The sequence below is a fragment of the Eufriesea mexicana genome, unplaced genomic scaffold (assembly GCF_001483705.2).
Source record: "Eufriesea mexicana isolate 0111107269 unplaced genomic scaffold, ASM148370v2 scaffold395, whole genome shotgun sequence".
NCBI lineage: Eukaryota > Metazoa > Arthropoda > Insecta > Hymenoptera > Apidae > Eufriesea > Eufriesea mexicana.
Genome location: NW_016908583.1, coordinates 1,086,539 through 1,111,624, shown reverse-complemented (window position 1 = coordinate 1,111,624; position 25,086 = coordinate 1,086,539). Strand labels below are relative to the sequence as shown.

The window sequence follows — 25,086 nt, the reverse complement described above, 5'->3', positions numbered from 1 at the left end:
AGTTTCCATTATTTACAGTTCAATTAATTTTACACGTATGTTCATTTATCTCACGACAATTACCTCCAGGAAGTCACTGTTAATTCTGACGAACGTAACAATACGATACATCGGCACAAAAAAGGTATTTAATTTTTTTAGCAATTAGGTCGATCGATGTATACCGTTAAAATACGTTTTCTTTCACTCACAGACTCGTCGGGTGTCAAGACAGGATTTATATGATGTCTTCAAATATTGCATCCAAAGATAATATAAAGTCCCTTCGTAACTGTTAATATGTTCTTGGTATTTAGAATGGAGAAATAGTCTCTGTCTGCGTGATTTTCAATAGTATTTATGTGGAAACACTAAAGAACAAATCACTTCTTCCAATAAAAATAACTTTTTTTTACACTTTTTGCACAACTTGAGCAGTTCCATGAATATTTCACTATACAACACATGCGAATAAACACACTTATCTGTGTGAGTCATCATTCTCCCAAGTTAGATTCGTCATAGTGTGAAAATTTAAGAAAAACCTGTTCCAAAGTAGTTTGACTGAAACTGTACTCTTCAATATCCAACTCGAGCTTGGCTAAAAATTGAAATTACAATTGAAGAGAATATAATGTACGGTAGTTTAATCGTTTATTTAATGTTTACCTTTCTCTAACTGCATAAAACACTCGGCCAGCGAGTTAACAGCATGTTGAGGAACAGCAAAAACTAATCTGTCGGTAAAACTTTCTTCGAGAGTTGCATCTGGAAAAAGACTGGAAACAAATTCTTTCAGACTCGTAATCCTGTCACCGGAAGGTGTCGTAGGTGTACAATCACCGCCTAAAAGTTTCATTTCAAGGGTATATCCTGCACCATACAAGTTCTTCAAATGTTGGGTAGAACCAATGCACCTTAACTCTCCTTTTACCATTATACCCACTCTAGAACATAGAGCATCAGCTTCTTCCATTGAATGAGTGGTTAGAATTGCTCCTCTACCACCCTGTTGAAAAAGATTTTATTAATGACAGAACGATTCTTAATAGATGTGCATGTTTTAGTAAATGAAAAGTTTCATAGAGACAAACCTGAAAACTAGCAAGAATTGTATCCCATAAAAACCTTTTTGATTTAGGATCCATTCCTGCACTAGGTTCATCCATTAGAACAACCTTTGGACCTCCAATCATTGCCATAGCAAAACTAAGTTTCCTTTTAGTTCCACCAGAACATTCTTGGCTTTGTTTGTCAGCATGTTCGTGAATTTGTAAAGCAGTAAGATAAAAATCCACGATTCTGTAATATGAAGCTTTGTTTTGTTTTGTAACTATTCATTAAATATTTGTTTTATAACTTTAGAAATATTAAAGTAACTCGAATTAATCACCTGCTGATATCCCTCCACGGTACACCACGAATAGCGGCGTAACATTCTAAATGTTCCCTGACAGTAATATTCTTCCACTGAGCATCATGTTGAGGGCAGTAGCCCATTTGTCTAAAAGCTTCTGACATATTGGTAGTAATATTATAACCACCGATTTGCACTCTACCTCGAGTGGCCGCTTCTTCTGCTATGATAATTTTCATCGTTGTCGTTTTGCCAGCACCATTGTGGCCCAGTAATCCGAACACCTCGCCTGGTTCAACCGCTAACGAAAGATTTCTTACAGCAACTTTTCGTTGTATTTGACTAGATTCTTCATCTTGTTTTGAACAGCAACTGCATGATCCTGATTCCTTTTGTCGATATTCTTTCCTCAGATTCTAATAAATATGTAATTTCAATTCTATGATATGTACATATTATGGGAATAAAAATAATCTATGCAATAAAAAATGATACCTGTACAAGAACTACAGGTGGTTCCTGAACGGATGATGAAGTAATGAGATTTAAAACTTTTTGTTTTTCAGCTTTAACGTCTGCATCTTCATGTTCTCCAACATCAGAATTCTCTATTATTTCCTCGCCAATAGAGCCACCATTACGCTACAAGAATAGAAAATATTTATATAAAATCATTTTATATTCAAATTTTCAATGTATTATCTCAATTATACACTAACCAGAAAATATTTCAATATATCACGGACGTTACCACCACTCTTTTTAATGTCCAGTAGTAAAAGCACGAAAAACCACACCGGGCAATGCAGAAGCACGCCGAAGGCCATTAAAATGATCTCCGTGGTTAAATAATCGGACATAGTCAGATGATGGCAAGCAGCATTGATAGAACACATTAGATGTACTCTTTCTACATAATATACTGCAGCATATGGTACGTACAACGTGTTCAGTAATGAAAAAATTACGTGTAAAGCGAACGTTGCTGTGCTACCTAAGAAGTTTATCAATCAATCGATTATATATTGGACTATTTTGTTATTTTCATATTAATTTATAAATCAAATTCTTAACAAAATGTTAAATGATATCTAAATAATTTACTGTTTAAAGAATGGATAACTTACTAATGCCCAGCATATCAAGAACCATAACTAGTGTAAATGGAATAACTCCGATGTAAGCTGTAATATTGGGTAAAATACTCTGAGCAGAATCCATCTTATCAAAGATGTAACTTAAACACGCCAAGAACAGAATGGATGATGGATAATAAAGCATCAACAGACCGCTAAGGGTAATGAGTGCTGGTTTTTCTTGGAATTGAGGCAGGCCAAAAAGAAATATGATGCCAAGAATACACAAATAGATGAATGTCATCTGGCCAACAAGAGTAATAAAATATGTCAAGAAGTATGTAAAAAATGTAAGACCATTGGTACGAAGTTGATTCTTTGCTTTTATCTAAAAACATAATTTTGACAACAAAGTAAATAAAATATTATTTTAAGTACATAATTAATATATAAAAAAGGGATCTCACTTCACGATCGTAGACCATGTCTACAATTAAAGTTATTGGTAACAATACAAATATCATTCCAATAAGCATAGTAGAACTCGCTGTACCAATATTAAATTCCTGTGGTTGAGAAGTTTGTTGGAAAGGATGTGTCTTAACTTCAATCGGTTTTAAATTATTTTTATCAGAAATCAACCTAATCAAAAGTAAAAAAATGAATTGTACATATAGTTATTTGAATGTATATAATTTATTACCGAATTATTGATTGTACCTGTAATAGGTGTTTGATAGTAGGTTCATTAAGATTGGTAAAGAATGTTGCATAGTGTCGTTATATGCGACAGTCAAATGGATTTTGGGTAGATTATACTCATTGATATTAAAAACAGCTATATGTGGTGAAATTTGTAACAAATTTGCAAAACTTCCATAGTATTCTTCAATGTACTTTACGTCTTGGCTTATACCATCGATTAAATCTGTAATATCGTGATCGGTATTATTTGCATATAAAAGTTTGGTTTCATTTCCATAAGTATCTGTAAAAAGAAGAAAATATTCAATTCTAATAGCAATTATCTTATATATTATTAGTGATTTAATTGTTTTAGAACATACCAGTGTTCAATTTAAGAGATTGCATTTTGACTTCGACTGTTTGAATGCTTTTCAAATGGAAGCCAAGAATTAACAAAAAAAGGGACGTAAGGACAGTGCAGCATAAAAACTGAATATTCCTAAAGACCCTGAGTATCCTTAGGCGAAGCATAGCATACAAGGTTTGAAGGAAATTAGGCCGAATTTTTATGGGGTCTAATCCGAGGCCGAGAACAGGAGGGTTTCTATCACTATGAACGTCATCCGGTAAATCTTCTGCCTCTACAATAAAATACAATCAAATTTACGTGTTATGAATTTTATAATATATTGCAAATATTAAGAATGTACCTTTTGCTTGACCGTCATTCTGAACTGTAACACCTTCGTTCTGCAAACTCTGATAAGAAGTGCTTTTAGATTGCAACGATAAAGACCTGCTTAATGCGCGATTGCGCACCATTTTTTTTGATAAATTATCCACGGTATATTCAGGACCTCCATCCTTTTCTAAATGCAGGAACACCTCTTCTAAAGTAGTCATTGATACTCCATAACTACTAATACCCAATCTACTCGAGCGAGTTTTAATCTCGTGTTCTATAGCTGAGAAGAGTGGTGCAAAACTTTCCACTGAATTATGTGGTAAAATAAAACTCAATTCACGACCATGGCGTCTCGCTTTTTCTGCTTTTGAGACGTGAGAAGTTACTAATCTGGTAATAGCATGTTCTCTTGCATTTCCTTCAAGTACGAGCCTGTTAAATTAACATTGTTAAATACATTTTTATCAAATACACTTTATTGTTATATTGTATTATTTAATAAACATTTAACATACGTTAAGTGATATCCAATACCGAATTTATTTTTTAAAAATAAAGAACTGCCACAACATCTCAGTTTTCCTTTACTAATAACAGCTTTTCTATCTGCCAATATATCTGCTTCGTCCATAAAATGAGTTGTTAACAGAATCACTTTCCCGTGACGTCTAGATTGTAAGATAGACCACATTTTTCTTCTGGAGTAGGGATCAACTCCGGCTGTAGGTTCATCGAGAATAATAATTTTCGGGTCACCAATAATGGCAATACCTACAGACAATTTTCTTTTTTGACCGCCACTCAAATTTTTCGCAAAAGTATCTGCTTTCTCAATTAAATCAATATCTTTTAGGGCTTTTTTCACCTAAAAATAATGATATAAAATAATTTATTATTTTTAATTTATGTAAGTAGTTTTTATATAATTTGTTAATGTTACTTTCACATTACCTCGTGTTCAATCATCGATCTTGGAATACCACGTACAGCGGCAAAAAATTCAAGATGTTCGCGAGGTGTAAGAAGATCAAAGAGGATGTCATGTTGTGGACAAACGCCAGTCATTCTTCTAATCATTTGCATATCATTGGAATCTCGAACATCGTAACCGAAAATCAAAGCAGTACCAGCGGTTGGTGCAGTGAGACCAGTTAATATATTGAAAAGACTTGTTTTGCCAGCTCCATTGTGTCCAAGTATCGCCGTAATTTGGCCTTCATAAATCGTTAGATTGATACCATTTACGGCTTTAATTTCTGGCTTACGACATTTTTGATAGGATTTATAAAGATCAACTATCCTAATTGCTTCACGACCTTTCATCTCGCGCACTACCGGTTCAACGTCACGGTTAGCTTCTTCACCAGGAATAAAAGAGTTCGATTCACCATTTGATGATGGTACCTGCAAATACAACTGTGAATATATTTTTTTCTACATTCTTTCATATTTGATGCTTTGTATTAATGTTAATGAAACCCACCCGGGATGTTTTCCTTTGACACCAAAATCCAGGCGTAAAGCAAAACCAGGGAGTTCTTTTTGTTCCGTATTCAGCTAGATTAAATATTTAATAGTTAATTACTAACTATTTATTAATAATTTAAGAAATATAGTAATAAGAATTTTAAAAAACACACTTGGTATAACAGAGTCAAAATAGTAAGCTAAGCAAGCATAGAGAATTATGTCCAAAGTCATCATAATAAGACTTCCACCAAAAGGTATACCAGGACCTGACCAAAGATTATCAAAGTTAACTCCTTCTCCTTGTAGATCTAGCACAAGAGCCTGTAAATGAATACCAATACTTTTATTTATAGAATTTCCTTCTTTCATTAATTCATTATTTTCATCAAATACAAACCTTATCCATAGCTAACGCAACGCCTGTTGGACTAAGAAGAGAGATTAACCAAAGTGGAACTGAACTAGAATCTTTTATGAAGAGTTGGATAAAGTACAACAAGCTCAATATCGTTACTGCAAAATTGCCAAGTACACCGGCAGTCTGATAAAAAAATTACGATTAATTTAATAGGATAGTAATGTAATAATAGTAAAGCAGTATCAATTAATTACTTACTCGTGATTTGTCGAAGAATGGTGTTATCATAAAAGCGAACATGATTATGGAAAAACTGTAGAGTACCACTAAAAGAAATATCGGTAGAAAGTGCGTATGCTGAAACATTTGTAGTGTAAAAAGTAGAATTACTCCAACAGCAGAAAGCAATAAGACAAACACACCGTAGATAATGAACCATGATAACCTGGAATAACATTAATCTTTTTATTTTAACTACTCAAATTTTCATATAAGTAAATTTTTTATATATAAATTTAGTACATACTAACATTTGAAATAAAATTCAATTTTTTAGCTCTTATGTAATATTTACCTACCAGAAAATTGAATCTTTTAGGCCCATTATCTTCATTTCCTCCTTAATCTTCTTCTCTTTTTCACCAACTATTAAGATTAGGAGATAACCGACGAATAGTGAAAGAGTCAGGACCATGAGAGGAGGTATAAGAACTCGAAGAGCCAGCATCCAATCTAAGTAAAAGTCATTCTTAGAAATATGCTCGAGAAAAAAAAGAACTTGAGTAAAAATTTAATTTCTAAACCAAATTTTATTCTTATAAATATGAATCTAATATATCAATATCTGCACTAAATATGAGAAACCACGATTTATAATTTAACATTCTATATTTTTACCTGCAGTGAAAGCTTTTTTAGGGAACATTTCCAGCTTCACATCTGGTATGGTAACATCAGTATTCCCTGTGTCTAGCTGCAATTTGTGAATATGCAGAATTTCTATACTTATTACTATACACTTTTTATTAGTACTTAATATAACATAATAATAATTTTATTAGAATATATATCATAGTATCACATCTTCGTAGTACAAATTTATTAAAACGAGAGGCTTAAAACATACTCTTATTTTTGTGATATCCATTATCATTTGTAATGCCAGGAAACCTGAATGTAGATAATTGTTCACAGGACAAGATCCACCAGTCTCTATCGACAATAAGCCACCCATCCAGTGGATCGTATCCTTTCGGCAAGTAACTGGGGCGGAATACAATTCAGTCGGTGAAGGTGGATTCGTGTATGATGGATTAGTTCTTATCTCGTACCTAGGACAATAAATTACGATATTGTAATTAAACATTTGTCATATAATTTTCGCTTTTCTATTTGATCACTTTAATTAAATACTTTTAATTCTTACAAAAGTTGCTGAGATATAGGTTGAGAGTCTTCAAAAATTACTGCTAAGGGTACGCTATATGGGTCTCTCCAATAAGCCGCTTGTAAATCATCCTTCGTGTCGAATACCATAAAATTTAAGGGAAGTTTGCCAGGATAATCCCACATTGATAACCACAAGGCATTCATTGAATTTAAAAAGATCTGAAACGAGGATAATATCGTAAAGGTAACGAATCGTTTGTACTATATTATTACTGAGGAATGCCCTATGGACAAAATTGTTAATGGTAAGAACATATACCAGAGTTTCTGTCGAGTTTGGAACCACGGCTATCGTGTTGTTCTTGTGACCATTGAACGTTTCAAATATTCCAGCTTCTTGCCTTTGCGTTGTCATCGCAGGATAGTTTGGATTTGGTGGCAACACTTTTAACAGGATTAACACCCCTAGGGTGCAAAGTGGGAGAAATATCTCCTGTAAACAATGAAATATTCTTTAAATTATATTAACATTATTCTTCTGTCTTTTAGAGGAATAAAATTTGAATACATTTGAAAGATGCTTAATAATAAATTGTTAAAGTAAAAGGGATCAAAAGAAAAACTAGCCGTATGGGAAAAAAGAAAAAAAGGAAAAAAAATGATTTTTCAGAAAATAATATAGAACAGATGAAAATTTTTATTCCAGAATCGAACAAGTTCTCAACCCTCAACCGCCACCAGCAGTTGTTCCCTTTTGCCTATTGTTAATAATGCACACGTTAAAAATCGTACGCAACGACTTCGATTGAATAAGGGCGGGAAGGAGGCGTACGGTAGTTTCTGAAAGGGATCTCCCCCCGTGCGTGCATAATAATTATTCTACCTGCACCCTCTCCCACACCTGTCGTGCAACGTGAACCTGCGCAGGCGTTCGATACAACCTCTCATCGGTCTGTTTGAATATGGGAAAAGTGGATATTCTGGTTCGCTTTCGTATTCCGTCACCATGACGATCAACAACGACCAGACTAGTCCGATTCATCAGTACTATTATTCTCGGCTTTACGGTGTTCACAGGCGAGTTGGGATTTTTTTTCCGTAGATCAGAAATTTTCGTTCAAAAAAGAATTTGCGTGCGGAGAATTAATTTAATATATGTTTAAAAAAAAGACATAACGGTGAAAAAGTATCCAACCATGATTCGGAAGGATTAAAAAATTTAAAATTATCTGTATTGTACGCACGATCAAAAATTTTTATAGGAATAATGAAATAATTCTTTTTAGGAAACCTCTTTGGATCTGCCCATGTTTCTAAGGTCTCTCGTTTCCGGTAAAAAATTCAATTTTAATACAAATCTGATTCGTTTCGCGTCTTCGCGAACAATTGTAAATCTCATTGCTGCATAATTTCAATAATAATATGGTGCTTTAAATCGCTATTTATCAATATCGATGCAATCCAGCTGAACGATAAAGGTTCAGATATTTGGACGACATATTATACTCGCTGCTGGCTTTTTTATTGAACACTGAATATTGAAAAATAAATAACTCCATGTCGTTTTTTGTCGATATCGTAACCGAGGATTCTTTTTACGATAATCTCACGCTGGGGGTAGTGAAGATTCTCGAAAGTTTTCCATATGTGAAAAATGTCCGAGTCGAGCGTAGAAACGGATGTGAAGCTACGGCCATTACCAGCTGGGAGCAACGCCATTGTTGTATGCTCCCAGAGGACATTAGAAACTTCTACGCCTCGATCGACGGCTTCCTGCTTCAGTGGGATCTCGAGATAGCAGGTAAACCCCGTCTAAAATTATCCATGCATTCCCATCATCCTCTTTGTCAGCCTTCATCCGCTATCATTGCTTCTGATCCGTGTGCTAATAATGGTTACTTGGTATTTTCATTTCCGTATTTTAATAATTACACATTTTTTTCTATTGTCTCTGCCCTCAAAATAATTATTTTTTCTATTCCGTGTAATTTCAAGGTAAATTGTATTAAGATATTTATCTTCATCACTCAGAATGGATAATTAATTAATAGTTAATAAAATAATAAATAAATAATAAATAGTTAATAATAATAAATAATTAATAATTCATGACTAAAATAATTGCTACCAGTTTGAAAGGTTATGCAGGCTAACTTTCACCATCATACCCTTGCAATCAAAAACGAAACAATTATTATTCTACATTAACATATTCATGTCCATCGATATTCAGATATTCCATGTAATTAATTAACCAAGTACACTGATCATGTGCAAAATTACAGCTAATTTACAAATTTCGTATTGAATCAAAGCAACCGTGACATCGTCATCAATTATTATTTTCCATCTATTCTTGTGATGTATCCATTACACACAGGTGAAGAATTTCCTGTTGGACGTATGGAAATTGCCAGCCTTTCTTCTTTAAAACGCTATTCGAATAATCATAAAGATTATCAAGCAGATTCCGCGAAGCCAGAATCCTGTAGTGATCCTCATAAATTGGACAATGAAGTCACTTCCAGTAGCTCGATTGATCTCGAGAACACAATTCCGATGCATATGCGAGGGAATGACCATGATTGCAAGATGTTTGAAATCGCAAGATGCTTTCCAGAGAGTGGAATGGCTAAGGTTTACTTGGTATACCGCATGAAACCGGAAGCAGAGTTGCCAACAATATGGTTACATTCTGAAGATACTAATCAATGGTGTCACTTGGCAGATAATTTTACTGTGTACTTTCGTATGATGCTGGTTCATCTAGGTTTGCCATTATGGCAGTGTTGCCTGTCTGGCTTGTCTCTGCCTCCGTGGATCGAACAGGTTTATTTTCTCGTTGGTCCTCATCTCCTTCCTTCCGCTGTCGAGCCCACAGAGACTATTTCTACTTCCATGTGGAACAACGGACCCACAAATGTCATTGACCCGGCTATTTTTAAGGGAAGAGAAGGAAAGCAAAAAAGCTCCAAGAAAAAATGACTAACTTGATGTTATTGGAGTCTGTACTTAAACAATATTTTATGATAAATTCAACCGATATTTGCATTTAGTTTCTGTTGTAATTTGTGAAACTTTTTGTCATTATAAAAATAAATTTAAATCCTTATCTTTCCTGATATATATTGTTGCACTTTAATGTAATTTCAAATGTAAGTATATGAATATAAATATACAATTATAGAAGGTATGAGGAAACAAGCTAACTAAACTTGCATCCAAAACATTTACATTTCCAAACATTCTTCTGATGTTCTGATGTTCTAACGTAGATCAATTATAAAAATGATATATTCTCTTCGTTTCTGTGTCGAAATTTATCACGCAAACGATGAAAACATTCCGGTATGCAAATTTATTTTAGAAACTTCAGGTGATATGCACAAAGAGAATTTTGTCATGATCTTTGGTGAAGTGTATTAACGACGAGACGAGGAGGACACCATCGTTCTCTCTGGTCTGTCTCCAAAACCAATGGAATAGAAGTAAGGAAAAAAATTTGGAAAAAACAGAAAATTTTGATCTTTTTTCCTTTTGTCGTCGTTTCTGGACATTCACGACGACCCTTGGCCCAGTTGGCACAAAGCTAACGCAAAAACACCCAATGAAACGAATTGGCAATACGCCCTCCCACGTTGGCAGACGTGAATGTCCACGGAACGCAGTCACTTCGTCGCCGTCCATGGAAACTATCTTCGCATCTTTCTCTCTATTGTGGCTGGTGAATTCGAATTGCAGCTCTACTGGCATTCAACGTACACGTTTCTCTTCTCCACCATTTTTTTCGCCTTTTCCATTTTTCTTTTTTTTCCATTTCTTCTTATAATGCATATTCGATTTACTCCATAGCAGACTATACGTGGAATTTACCAATCATATGTAAATTTAACTAGATTTCTGAATACTGTTTCCAAAATACTTCTTTATCATAATTCCAGTATTGGTTTTCTATTTAAGTAATATTTCGTTTCCATGTTAAAGTTCATATTTCTGCGAAATCTTGTTGGGAGATGATGACATGCTTTTCCCATCAAACATTATCCTATATAGGATACATAAAACAAGCTGAACAAAACTTTGAGTAGTCATTTTGAGTGTTGGAAAATAGAAAAATGGCACATTATTGTGTGTTCAGGTATATTTATCGTTAACTGAATATAAAATAAAATCTCTTTCCACAAAGTGCCATAAATATTAACACAAGTAGTGACTAAAGTCTGTTTTATACAAAATTATCGGTACATAAAATCTTTCAACTGACTCGACAATAGTGTGTTGAGATTAGCAATTATTGAAACAAACATGCTCATTAATAAACGATGAAAATGTGCTCTTTTTCCAATTTCCAATGCGGATTGTCCTATTTAATTTGTTTCTTAACGAGTTATATGTTACTAGAGTGTGTTTTCTTTCGGTATAGTCGCGTGTTACGTTCTACATCAAAAGTTCTGCACCAACTTGTTAAGATAAAGGGCAAATCGAAGAGAAGAGAGGAAAGGCAAGCCTAAATATAGCTCGTTAGAGGTAGAGAAAATCGATTTATACATAAAATAAGTATTCGTGTCTATACTTAGTCCTGGCCTCCCAACGCGAACCACTGCTCGATTAAGACGCCTCGTGCCATAAAATGGCTAAACCGGTGACATAAAAATCCAAGAAACTACAGTCGCATCCATCTATATACGTGCTCTTCTGCAATATGCTTTGGGTTAGGTTGCTCATTCTCCGATAATCGGTAGAATATTAGCGCATAGATTTTCGTTAACGCAATGTTTGCCAACACGTTCAATGCGAACTTAAAGACTTTCGATAGAGCCTTAAAAGCAGATTAAACACCTGCATTGTGATATTTAATTATACAAGTGTAGCAACTTCGACAAATCAGTTTCATCCATTTTTCTTCCAGTATTTGATCAGGAGTTCCATCATAAATCATCCGTGATCCATATTGTGTTGCATTTGATAAGATTAAAGCGATGGCTTAGATAATCCTTGGATGAATTTCAGGATCTTGTCTTCCGCTTTTTATTCACTTAATCAAAGTTTCATCATAAATCAATTGTAATCCATACAACATAGAATTCCAAACAATCGAAGCTTAAAAGATAAAGCAGTAGCTTAGAAAACCAGAACCAAATTTTGCAGTAAAGAAGAAAAATATTTGATCAAAGATCTAATAACTGTTACACCGAGAGATACGTCATATTTTTTCTTTTTTTAGTTTCAAGGACCGTCGATGAGTTTTCCTTGACCACAAAGAATATAAAACATTGTTAAATCAATTGTTAGAGCGTTAATTGCTTTATGGTTAACATACCACTGTAGTCTTCAGCTTCTCGCGCTTCTTCAGCAGAAGATTCTTCACGAGCATCGCTCGCAACTGAGAAAAATAGACCCCGCACGTATTCATTCTGTGAGATGTACTCGTTTTTCTAATTTCTGCAACATAAAGGAAGACTAACATGATGCATTGGTTTATACACGCCTTATTTTGTAATTAACCGATTTACACGCTTAAGATGTATGTGCAAAATTTATAGTAAAATGAAATTTCTCAAAACTCAGGAATAATTAACATAATAATTAAAAACGTGGTTTATAGAGCTTTTAGAAAAATATTTAAATAGTAGTCAACTAACATAATTCAACTTTTAAAGAAATTATTCTTTAAAACTATCATTCCATTTAACGCCCTATAACACTGAACTACTAAAGTAGTCAAAATAAGTGGTTTCCGGCTATTTCTGTAATTACTGAAAGCATAGCTATTTTTGGCGAGGTTAGTGTTAACTCTTATCAAACTACGAATGCAATTACATATACCTTTTAATTTTGCCTAAATATACCTAAATATATAATGCACTATATTTAGGTACACATCAGCAATCGGTAGATCTAGTGATAATGTCACGTGAATTAAAAAGGCCACAACCAGACAACCATCCATCTTTTCTCATCTTCTATTACAACTTACGACCACACGAATACTCTTTTCCATGCTTCCATTCAAACCTTTAAAGCTTTTACTTTCACACGACTTCTCTACCCAATTATGACTCCATCTCACTGATCATAACCGTATCAACGACCTCTACAATCCCAAACCAATTCATACGAATCCTTAACCCAACCGAACTGCTTGAAACCATCCATTCTCTCAACTTATCACCCTAAATCAAATCCTATCGGGACAGGAATGTCCCTTCTTCGTATCCTATCTCCAAGTTATCGTTATCCTTGATTACTCTCAGTCTCGTGTAAATTCCCAACTTGCGGGAGATCCATATCCCGCGGTATATCGGGTAGGCCAACCGCGGAAAAAAGATTCTTATTGATTAACATCCAGCTGCGCGGTTTGGCCGATGATTGGCCCCCGGCCGTGACGAAAGTTTTCGCTTCGACGTGGAGCTCTCTTTGTTGGGAAGTCACGGGTCTCTAACATCTGCCTGCCGTACACACATACATAGGAACAGCCGCGATGTGGTCGATAATTCGTCGTTTGCACTATTTAAGCGTTCGCGCGTGTAAGAACGAGCAATGTTCCACCGAACATGTCAAGGTCTTTGCATAATTTCTCTATAGTGACCTATGGGAGAAAAGAAAAATAGTTCATTAGTCAATGTATGGATATGTGAGACCGGAAGAGGGAGATCGAATGGTGCTCCCTAGTGCAAGTTGTTAGTCTGAGTTTCTAGTTCCGACTTCAGGCACGTGATCTCTTAAGTTATGCATCTTTCCCGCTGCAAACACTCATTTCAATGAGTCCAATTAATCGTAACATCGCGTTCATGCTGACTCGTTTCGCCAATCTAAGAAAACCAAATTACTCGCGCTAAGTAAATATTTTCGCCTCAGATACGCGCAACTCCTTGAAACATGAATTTTCAGGAATTCGTGGGAAGTATGTCTGATCTGTTCACAAAAATGTGAACTATCTCGAATTTCTCTCGGACGATTTCAAAATTGATATTCATGGATCACGAATCCATTTGTATGTACGATCTGCAGAAAAATGAAGGTTACGCGTAAAATCATACGTGATACAATTATAAATAACGTGCAACGATAACATACGATGCAAACAGCTGATAAGAATTCACGTAGCATTCTTTTCTTTAGGTATCATTGCGTCACTAGATGGCTGTTGCATAACATTGACTCCATTCTACGTGTAAGTCGAACTTTTCGTCGGTACCAGAGCAGTCCTTCTAATTGCGGTCGAAAACTTCTCCGCCGAAAGATAAAAGCGGGAACTTTTTAATCTCGAGCTCAGACACAGATCTCGAGATTTAAACGAAATAAATCGAGACTGGCGGAACATCCTGCACGATTTTTATTCGATTCGTTGCATCTTCTATGCTTACAAATTTTGCACTATCTTTCCAATACTCAATTTTCTCATTTAGATTCTTATAACGTTTAAAAAAATCTGTAACACATTATAAAAGATGTCACGGAAGCATCTTTGTTTCTTATATAAGATCATTATTCTTCTATTCCTTTTTGCTTAGCTAAAACTTCAATGAATTTCATTTTCGAAAACTTTAATTGATTGAAGATGACTTGAAATGACTTAAAGAAGGTTTGAATAGATATCTAACGAATTAACTTTCTCGTTCTCTCACGGACAGATTTTTCTTGATCTTAATGACTCTGCAATTCGTGCTGCGAAACAGGAATGCTCGACGATTAGTTGATTATAGTGTTTCAAGTAGCCTGTTAGACGTTTACACCTACAACAAACAACACAGGAGTGCATGATTCATGGATCTCGAATCGTAAAAATTTCAGTACTTGGCGATAAAACGAATAACCAGGCGCCTGGAATCTAATTTAATCGATGACTAACTGCGTTCCACCGAAACTGTGACAAGTTTATCGCTAAACCTTTGTAAAAATCAGTATTCGCTTTCTTCGCAATTGTTTGCGCAACAAAGAGCGTGTTTTTTCACGGCCAAACATTGCAATCACACCGACAGTAATTTTTTATATCGTTTCCAGAGCGTTATTTTTAAAGCTTTCCCGCCTTCGTACACACTTCTTGTAGCTCTAAAAAGTCGTCGCGACAAACGTAAATAGGGATTAGTTTATTCAGTTTTGTACTGTTGGTTTTCTGTTCGAGTTAGAGAGATCATTAAATAACGCGATTAACGAATCATCGACCCTAGACATCATCTAATACCGGATTATATCGATTTCTCAAAGATACGGAGTATTTAAAGGCATTAAAGGAATTTACCTATTTAAAGTATTAAAAGGAATTCCCTACCAGGAAGTCAAAAACTAAATACTAGGTCAAACTATTATCCCACGGACTCACACTCTCTGCCTATAAAACTGCATTTTTATAAACTACCTTACAAAAAAAAAAAGAAAAAAAAGGTGGAGGAAAAAAGCAACCACCAACCATACCCATTAACAACTCCCACTCGACAATAAAAAAAACGAGGTCATTCGATACCTTCCATCGACGAAGGTGTAATGAGAATATAGAAACCTCGAAATAAGAAATAACAACAAATAAAAAAGGAAAAAAAATATATACTCTCACGTGTCAGTCATGGATTTAACAAATGAGAAGCTAAAGGAAAAAAGGTAAGAAAAAGAGCAAAGTACACGCCATTTCCTTATGGCAAGCATGGAAGAACTTACGTGAATCACGTGCTGCTCGGCAGGTGTATCGAAAAGGGCGACTCTAATCGGCCATGCCCTCTTCCTGGTCGAAATTGGCAGCGTAGCCTGTGTAGCCAGAGGTAGCAGTGCCGTGGCCGTTTCTACTGTACTCGATTCCGATCGATCGTGACTCGCGAGCGAACGTACTACAAGTTGCGACAAAGGCATCGCGATGAACGACGATGGTGCGATCGGTGCATCGCCGGTGTGCGTTTGTGGTGCCGCTGCTCCAGGCCATCCTCATCCACGGCACCGATCACCCGCGACTTTTCTCGCGCTGAAATTTACCAAATGCACGTTCTTACAGACCCGCGACAAAACACGTCGATCGCAGTAGAAACAGGATCACGGGTAACAAATTGTCTGAGTTCAACGCGGTATATGCACACCGGATTTCAGCTGTTCGATGGGCCAATATCGGTCATTGCACTGCCTACTCACGACGACCAGGTAATTGGGTTATATTAAATATAATAGCAAGCATTTCTTTTACTACAGGCAAATTACAATTCGAGGCTTTTGTGCTATAAAGTCACATTTATAACGCTAGAACTATAGTTAGCATTGGATCCGTAGATAACACTAGACCTACCAAACTAATCAAAATAATTGATCTCAGATTTTTCCTTCTTCAAATTATCGCAAATGTGCTGTTTTACTTCGCGACTTTTCTCATGATTTACGTATGATCAATCCTTCAATTTCTATCTATTTTCTTATTCCATGTTTGCTAAGAATCGTTTACGCGCGTTTCGTTCCATCAACCACGGCTGATCATTCGATCCAACCGTGATAGATTTAGTATCAAAAACAGGACACTCACGTTCAACTACGGCAAAATCAATCCAGGCCCCGATCGACGAACGCGATTCGTTGAAGAAGCAAGCCAAGAACCAAGGCGACGACGTCTTTCGTAATGGACTCTTAGCCCTTCCGGTTTGTTGCATCCATGTGGACTACGCTCGATGGGAAGTGGAACCGGGAGGTTTGCCTTTCATCTAGGAATAAATAACAACGGGAAAGCTCTTTTACTTACGCGTTATAGCTCACATCGAAGAATAAGGAAATTTAGTTCTACGTCGGAGGACTTAATGACGGAAGGAAAGCTAATTTCGCAAGAGATTGAAGTCGACTTCGATACACCGACGTGATTCAAGTGCTGCAAGGCGAAGAAGAGATATGATGACAAAATAAAGTAATAAAGAGAGCAAAGATCCAATTTTCATTAGGACATTAATTACGGTACGTCTCTGACAGATGACGAAAATTCCTCCTGCAACCTCTGACGCGCTGATCTCCAACACTGGAACTATCAACCTGTAGCTTGTGTCCCAATATAGCATGCATAAGTGACAATTATTATTAAATCGTATGACGAATATAATTTAGAACGTTTCCGTGAAAGAGATTCAAAAATTTACAGGTTTTTAACGATTTTTCGCTCGTCTAAAAATATTCTCCTAAATTTTGAACTTAATATTTCAGCAATTGGAATGGATGGAGGAGTTTTGGTTGATTTTTATAGACTTGGTCCTGCATTAGAAATGAAACTTCTGACGCAGCTTTGTCAGATTTGTCTTTTTGTCTTATGAGTCAAATGTTTTCTTTGGAAATGCATATAATTATACATATATATATGTTATATATAAATAACTGCGTCTCTATCTCGGTAAAAATACTTTGTCCGACGCTTCTAGCGTTAATATTGTAGACTATTAAATATCGTTTTATCGAAGGATGTTACATCACAAGGTTATTCTTGCTTTTAAATAATGGATGCAATGGCGGGAAACGTGTTAATGAAACTTCTACATGATGTCAGATCATATTGAGAAGGAATCGTAAGTGATCTGACACCTAATGAGATCATCTGTCGATCATCGAGATAATATGTATGTGACATTACTCGAATTTAAACACAGATCTTGGGAGATCTATATCACGTTCCATTTTTGGTACGATACGATTGTTACACTTTTTGGAATTTCATTGTTGGATGGCTTGTTAGTAACTTTTGTGATCTTAAGAAATTATTATTACGTAGAGATGTAGTATAAAAATGAAATACTCTAACCTTTTAATAATACCCCATTTGCATGGAGAATTCAAGTGAAAAGTGCACACACTATTTTGATATTTTCTTTAACTTTTTAATCACTGAAAGTGTTATTAAAATATGAGTCAGAGGAAAAAGAAAGAAGACTTGGACATCGTATACGTGTTCAACGAAAATACCAGCGCACGAAACGCGCGACACTTCCTTCGTCCCTGAAACTTCATTCATTCCGTTGAATTGTGCGGAAACGCGAGGCCCTAATTGTCTTGATTCGGTATATTATATCTTTAGCAAACCGTATTTCGTTGGAAATTCTCTTGGAATACTTTCCTAATGGATATCTTTGACAGAGAAATTCGAAAATTCAGGAGAATGATGAAGAAAAGGGACGACAGTTTTGCAAATTTAAAAAATAGTTGCATTTAATAGTGAAAATTCATTGTTCACAACAATATTCTCCATCATCTATGAAAAATAACAAAAGAGTTTCAGATGAGCTTGGACCCATAATTTTGTTATTAAAACGTTTTGAAAAAATGGAAACCTATTTTAGTATTTATAGAATAAACTAATACTAACATAATACTGTACAACTCGTTACGAAATCAATTAATATTTCTCTTAAATAAAAAGCAAAATCCCACCTGTCCTGAGTTTTATTCTGTTTTTTTAATTTATCATAATTTTTCAATCCTCATGACAATTTGGCAAGATTTCTTTTCTCGATCACTTCATTTCAAAATCAGTTTGCTTCAGTATCCTATTCTTACATCCTCTATTACGCGAAGAACCAGTCTAATACAATCTTATTCGTTATATGTATGTACTTTCCTCTCAAAAAGTCGCAATTTTTAGTCCACTATTTATACGATTATTTTTGCACGAAAAACATAGTCACAACGCTATCAAATAGCGTGTGAAAAATATTTAATTTCGTGTCGAAACTAAAATTTTTACGATACGAAAAATATCGCATTCCTCGTGGGCTACCTTCGATCTCTCTGTACACCCTTGTATACATAAATAATGAACGAAATACACAACAGACAGACTCGAATATAAATAGTTGTAATTCAGATATAAATACTGATGTGCGCCCGAGTTTCCTTCGATCAAACGGCGGTATGTTTCATTATTCATTCGATCGTGCAGCATGGCAACAGCCATAAACAACCCAGGTTCCTCAATAAAAATGCAAATTCCACAAATTCTGCCCTTTAATCTGTATCACGGGGGGATCAGCTTCTCCCTGAACGAGTTAACGTAGACGCGGAGGAATTTATGAATTTCAAAAGCACCCTTTGCTGATTACTCGGTTGAAGAAGTAGTATTGTCGAAAGAAGGTATGACAAATTTTGGGGAAAATAAAATCTCTATAATGGATTCCATGTGTGACAGAAAAATTATGATCGCTATATTCTTTCTTTCTTTTCCTTTCTCTTTTTTTTCAAGGAATTTAGAATTTTGGAATCGTAACAATTTAATTGGTTATTCGGTAGTATGACAACGACAGTACTTGTTGCATTATGCATTTTACGCGATATGCATAAGATTGCGAATATTTTAATTCCGAGTTGAAGAATGAAATCGAGATCGAATGGTACTCGAATGTATGTAAATCTAGGTTACAAAACTATCATCGGCATTCATGAACTGGTCTTGAATAAGAAGATAGAAAAGTGTTGTCTTCGTGTATTGATTAAATCTTGAGATAGAACTCGAGCTTAAGTAGAATAATAAGATGCGATATTTAGATGAGAGTCGACGTTGCTGGTAAAACAAGCAAGATATGTGGTAAAAAAAACTGCATTATATTCGATCAGCCAAATTTGAAACAGTACCATTAGTTCAAAAATGAATTCTAAAACACGATTATCCACATCGTCAAAGTTAGGAAAATGAAATTCAACTTTCTACTTTAAAAAATTCGTAGAAACGACTATAACGAATATAAAAACCAATATAGAATACGACTATAATAATGAAATACTATAATTGAATATATACAGTGTGTCCTATTTAAATCAACCAAGTCTAATCTTCAGAACAATTGACGACACCAAAAATTTGGACAGAAATTGGATTATTTAAAGGAACAGGTAATCTCCTACGTGTAAGAAGATTTTTACCAGCCCATATTAACATTGGAATATCACAAATAATACTGCTGGGAATATTACTCCTCGACACCAAGTATGACTTTCATCTGAAACATTCTTTTCGTATAAGAAATAATATATAAAAATATACAAAATGAGCAAACAAAAATCAAGATCATCATTAAAAAATATATTAATGCAAATATCGACGACATCAACAGAATTACCTGAATATTCCACGAATGCAGAACTATGATTCTCACAATTTCTCCACCCATACTCGAACCAAATTCTCTTTGTATCAATTTTCATCCGTCTCTCCAAAAATGCCAGTCACTTTACAGTCGTCTATTTCTGCATTTTCGTCCCGCCTGCGCCATTTACATGAAAATGGTAAAACTCCTCGTGCGGCTATATCGAATTTAGTTGTTCGCTTTGAAAAGTACACGATAGGAGGCCCCTAATCGTATAACTCGGCGTCGGAAAGCACGACGCGATACTTTTAACGAAGTGGATTTCCCGCGCGTATCCTGCTGGATGTAGACACTTGCCGGCGTATAAATAATAAATACGAAATGCACGGGAGACTCTGGCTAGACGCGCAGGGTCTTCACCCCACGACATCGAGGGTTGTCGAGGTAAGGAACGAGCTAGACCAGACAAACCGACGCCGTAACGACGCCTGCCGACCAACGCTGAATACGAAACGACTGTAATTGCTCGAGTTATGTGGTAGAAACATTACTATCGTTAATCTAATCTAATCTAATCTAATCGTTAGCATTAGAACACGAGAATTACCTATAATATGAAAATTTATCACATCTATATCGCATCTTGAGTACGCGACAAAATGATAGGACATTACAATTTTCAGCGTTTTTCGAGTAACTTCAAAGCGGTAAATCAAATTTGATTTTATAGGGAATAGTTCGTACTATTCAAAGCAGTTGATAAAGATATTGGGAAAAAATCACCATCTTTGGAAAAATATCGTAAAAATAGCGAAAATCGATATTTTTTATTTATCTATTTCACAAAGTGAAGATGGTAGACAGTTTTTTTATTTAGATTCAGCACATAAAAATATATAAAAAACCTTCCCATTTTTTAAAAACAAGCTCTCGTTGATCTGCTTTTCGCTGTGTTCGTATTTTTTCGTGCTCATTTTTCCGATAGATAAGTAAAATTTGTAAAAAAAATGTAAAATATAGTTAATGTTACATATATAACATATGCATATATTGCACTAGTTTCAAGATACACTGAAAACTACAGGGTATGCTATTATTTTGTCGCGTACTGTATATAAATATATTTATTCGATATCTATAATATGTGTATATTCAACTATACTCTAATAGTAATACTGTAGTAGTGACATTGTAAATATACTGTATATAGTAAATGATGAAAATAATTAAATACAGTCAACCCTCTTATAATAGTTGACTGAAACGGTGAATTCGTTTCATGTTGTAACGAAGCCATGTCAGCGTTAAACCTGCTAAACCTAACCTTAAACCTTGGTCGTGGTAAACAATTTTACCAGATGCAAATGTAAACATTTATTTTTTGTGGCACATTAAAAGACAGTAAATGCTGAACGTCAACAACACCTGAGAATATCTAACATCGAATTCATGCATTGCATACGGTGGGAATATGATACAGAGTGCACTTTCCTCATCGATTAATAGATTGCATCATCATATAAAAATCATGCAACTTTTATGTACAAAATTTTATTTTAATATACGTCGCATTTAAAAGACTTGGATTTGAATCGAGTAACAATTTATTATCAATATATTAATTCTTCGCAAATGAATATTATCATCGACAATAAATTCTTATGTAAAGAATTTTTTTAATTTGTTACTTCCAATGCTTAGTATAAATTTTATCTACCGTTTTCCTTTGACTTGGACTTTCCCTAGTATGGGTTAGAGAAAATAAAGCAATGATCAAATGTATCTAATAAACTTCTAGTAAAATATTTAAGCAATGAAGAAGTCTAACAGATATTGGTAAAAACTTTTCCAACAAGAAAAAAATTTGTAAATTTAGGAAATTCGAAAAATATTATCTTTTTTAATTTGAATTAAATTTATCAGAAAAAAAAAAGAAGATTCACAAGTTTCCGAACAGATAGTTCCTTCTTTACCGAGAACAATATCGTAAAACTTGATTAAGGATCCTCTGTTGTTCGTTCTAACAACACAAACCTAGCGTTATTTGAATAATACAGATTGCATCTGTATCCGCATGTGTTACATAACACGTATGTAAGTGCGCATCTTCGTAAACGATTAATATCGTAGTATGCATTATAAGGCGGAGAAACTAGCAGGCTGTTTACAAGAAACGGAGAATCATTTTGTTTTCTATAATTCGAAAGATAAAAATAAATATAAAAAGAAAATTAAAAAAGAAGAAGAAAGGAAGAGAAGGTAAAAAAAATTCGTTTTACTTCCGTTCTTTAACTACTATGCAAATTGAATGTTATCTCACATTTGCGAATAAATGTGAAATATAAGCATAGGGTGAAACCTATAAATATAAATGTGTACCTGAGATAAAAAGTAAGAAAACACAGGAAAGATTTCACAATTATAAAAATGGAATAAGAAAGATACAGGAACTGATAAGTTAGGTTATTTGTAAAACCACAAATACGAGGAGGACCTCTAGAGTTACGCCTATTAAACACAAAGTGGCGTAGCAAATTAATTAACAACGCGTTTTAAGGTAATTAGAGATTACAATGTTAGATCTGCACTAAAATCGTTAAGCCCATCTTGTTTTCTATAACACGCTTTAATCTACTTATTTTTAATTGTAAGTTATATTACAACAAGTTAAATTTTAAGTTATATTTTTAAGTTAACGTTTAAAATAATTATAAATCCATTTAATTGATTGTATAGTTTGAGTTATTTAATATATGAATTCTTTTTTCAATACTTTAAAATGTTAGAAAGAATATTAATGAATTGAACATATGACACACCAGCTTTTCACTCCCACTTTGTTTGTCATCACGATGTTGAAATTTCACAAACACTTTATGGCTGCAATACCGATCGAGAAACGTAACGAAAAGGATCGGATGACTTCTTATATATACATATAATTTCAATCATAATTTTCGTGTCGTAGTCGTGCTCATTCGTTTCTTCGCTTTCGTCTTCGTCCTTTTCACCAGTCGCATGAGAGAGAGTAACCCAACGTCAAGTCGGGTCTATCGACCGGGGCAGAATCAGAGGGCGGAAGAGGGTCAGAGACGCGGAACCACATTAGAACGAAAATTCCGTCCAATTACCGTTTGTATAATCCGCACACGGTGTCGACACACGATATGCTGTTTGCACATGGAGTATTTCGTTACATGAGATGCACTACCTTTGTTCAAACGGTTAGCGGTTTCTAATTCATTTAGGGCGCATTTAAAGCGATTACTACTTTTACATTAGTACGTAGAGGTCGCTAAACGTCATACACGTCCTCGTGGTAATAATGCTCTCGATCATTCTCCTAGGTAGCATCTTGAATCAACTGTTTTCTTCTTGCAATATGTCACACTCGATGAGAAAACTGAGCCCCGGTTTTCACTTGCAAATCAATTGTTTCTTAAAAATGACGTAAAGGTTCGTCTTCGCGATCATATACACAAAATACAATGGCTGAAATTGATCTACCATGAACTCTCATTTTTCGTATGAAACTTTCAACCTTTCTCGCGTTTCCGATGCCTTATGAGTGAAGATAAATTTATTACAAATGTAGATTTTATTGTTTCAGTCATGGTTAAACGAAAAATATTTGTAATTTGTCGAGTCTTCCAATGTTCAGAATTTCCTTTGTTGAATCAATCTATAGTAACGTCACTGATGCGGTACTACACCGAAGTATATTTCGATGTAAGCTTTCACAAAGAATTCATGTTCCTTTGATTTTGAGATGTGTTGAATTAGATAGTTGTCCGAATTGCACACGCGTATACGAGCGAATAAAAATGAGAAAATGTAATTGAACAGAAGAAATAAAAGAAGAAAATAAGAAAATATGGGATTAACAGAAACTATGCCAAATATATATTGAATATATATAGAAAGGAGATAATATAAACTATAATAAGTAAAATAAATATATAGATAAGGGTTAATGAAAAAAATTGCAAAGATATATTTTACCCCGTTATCTTCTCTCTCACTCGATCATAGCACTCTCGCGCTCTCTCCCTCTCCCTCTCTCTCTTCCTCTCCCTCTCTCACAAATCCCGCTTCACTCTTCACGAAAATCGATTCGCTACCGGCCTGGACAGTAGTACACGTCCAACGATTTAAAAGTATACCTTTCCGCAATGAAACATTACCTTATTACACCTCGTATCAACTAACAACCGTGGTTTGAAGATCTCTATGGTACAAGTCATAAAAACTGATTGACCGGCATAACCAAGTTCTCGTTTGCTATCGTTATATTACAGCTACAAATTTCGCTACAACACTCAAAAGACGATTCTCGCAAATGATATAAAGGCAAATGAACGATATCACGATTTAAACGGCCACGGGTACGAAGAATTGAAAGAAAGTCACGATCAAACACACCCCCAATACACACCCGTCGGCCGACGACGCCAGACTGCGCGAGAGCGCCACCTTTCTCGCCTATTCCGTTCCGTCCCCAACCTTTGTACTCCTTTACATTCGCTATCTTCCTCCTTCCTTGTAGCGTTATGGTTCATTTTACATATAACCCTCTCTTTTTCTTTCACCCTTTATCCTACCGCGTTTCTTTTGTTTCATATCTTGATATTTCACTTACCAATTCTAACTACTACTTCTTTTTTATATGCTTTGCGTTTCTAACGACTCTGTATTTTCACTTTCCATTGTAGTTCATCATATCAGATATTCTATCGTTATTCTCCTGTCATATTTTATTACATTTCGTCATATATTCGTCTGTTTTAGCATATTTTCTTTATTCTCTCTCCTTTCACTCTATTTCCTGACTTTTTTCATTTCACGCTACCTATCTCTCTCTATTCTTACCATCGCCATTCTCCTTTTTCTCACTTTGCACCCTGTTTCTAGTCCACGAACCCTGCCTCGAGCCGCGCAGTCGCATAACGTTGCGAATAGGCCCGCGTCTGCGTTCTTCTAATGTTCCCTGCTTTTTCGAGTCTTTCTCTATTCTTTCTCCCCATTCGCTTTAGAACCGTTCGTTGGAGTTAGCGTGATCT

General features: G+C 35.0%; 2 protein-coding genes across 6 annotated transcripts; one reads left to right on the top strand and one right to left on the bottom strand.

The window, feature by feature from the left end:
- Positions 1 to 24,468, bottom strand: LOC108545361 (ATP-binding cassette sub-family A member 2). 5 transcript variants are annotated; one of them, XM_017896928.1, is made up of 26 exons: positions 24,211 to 24,468; positions 16,501 to 16,675; positions 15,657 to 15,954; positions 12,322 to 12,443; positions 7,321 to 7,494; positions 7,039 to 7,220; positions 6,739 to 6,943; positions 6,510 to 6,585; positions 6,191 to 6,344; positions 5,871 to 6,057; positions 5,652 to 5,795; positions 5,425 to 5,575; positions 5,268 to 5,341; positions 4,736 to 5,188; positions 4,300 to 4,649; positions 3,810 to 4,216; positions 3,480 to 3,740; positions 3,133 to 3,400; positions 2,880 to 3,054; positions 2,464 to 2,800; positions 2,056 to 2,330; positions 1,832 to 1,978; positions 1,373 to 1,752; positions 1,074 to 1,281; positions 649 to 988; positions 1 to 580 (listed from the first exon to the last, which is right to left on the bottom strand). In XM_017896928.1, the coding sequence occupies exons 4-26, from the start codon at positions 12,412 to 12,414 to the stop codon at positions 477 to 479; spliced, it is 5,145 nt and encodes a 1,714-aa protein (XP_017752417.1). In that variant the 5' UTR covers positions 12,415 to 12,443; positions 15,657 to 15,954; positions 16,501 to 16,675; positions 24,211 to 24,468; the 3' UTR covers positions 1 to 476. The 5 variants fall into 5 exon arrangements, with proteins under 5 accessions (XP_017752417.1, XP_017752419.1, XP_017752418.1 ...); XM_017896930.1 differs by lacking the exon at positions 24,211 to 24,468 and adding an exon at positions 24,029 to 24,066 and having other exon boundaries at positions 477 to 580; XM_017896929.1 differs by lacking the exon at positions 24,211 to 24,468 and adding an exon at positions 23,158 to 23,225 and having other exon boundaries at positions 477 to 580.
- On the top strand, positions 8,520 to 9,986 carry LOC108545363 (tubulin polyglutamylase complex subunit 2). Its single transcript, XM_017896931.1, has 2 exons — positions 8,520 to 8,802; positions 9,382 to 9,986. Exons 1-2 carry the CDS (start codon positions 8,559 to 8,561, stop codon positions 9,984 to 9,986), a joined length of 849 nt encoding a protein of 282 aa, XP_017752420.1. The 5' UTR covers positions 8,520 to 8,558.
- Positions 24,469 to 25,086: the final 618 nt, after the last annotated feature.

Bases quoted from the DNA above. Each gene is read 5' to 3' on its own strand.
- LOC108545363 (XM_017896931.1), top strand. From the start codon at position 8,559: ATGTCGTTTTTTGTCGATATCGTAACCGAGGATTCTTTTTACGATAAT. The intron at 8,803-9,381 runs GTAAACCCCGTC...CATTACACACAG, and splicing joins GTGGGATCTCGAGATAGCAG to GTGAAGAATTTCCTGTTGGA.
- LOC108545361 (XM_017896928.1), bottom strand. From the start codon at position 12,414: ATGAATACGTGCGGGGTCTATTTTTCTCAGTTGCGAGCGATGCTCGTG. The intron at 7,221-7,320 runs GTATATGTTCTT...TCCTCGTTTCAG, and splicing joins CAAACTCGACAGAAACTCTG to ATCTTTTTAAATTCAATGAA. The intron at 4,650-4,735 runs GTAATGTGAAAG...CATTATTTTTAG, and splicing joins GATCGATGATTGAACACGAG to GTGAAAAAAGCCCTAAAAGA.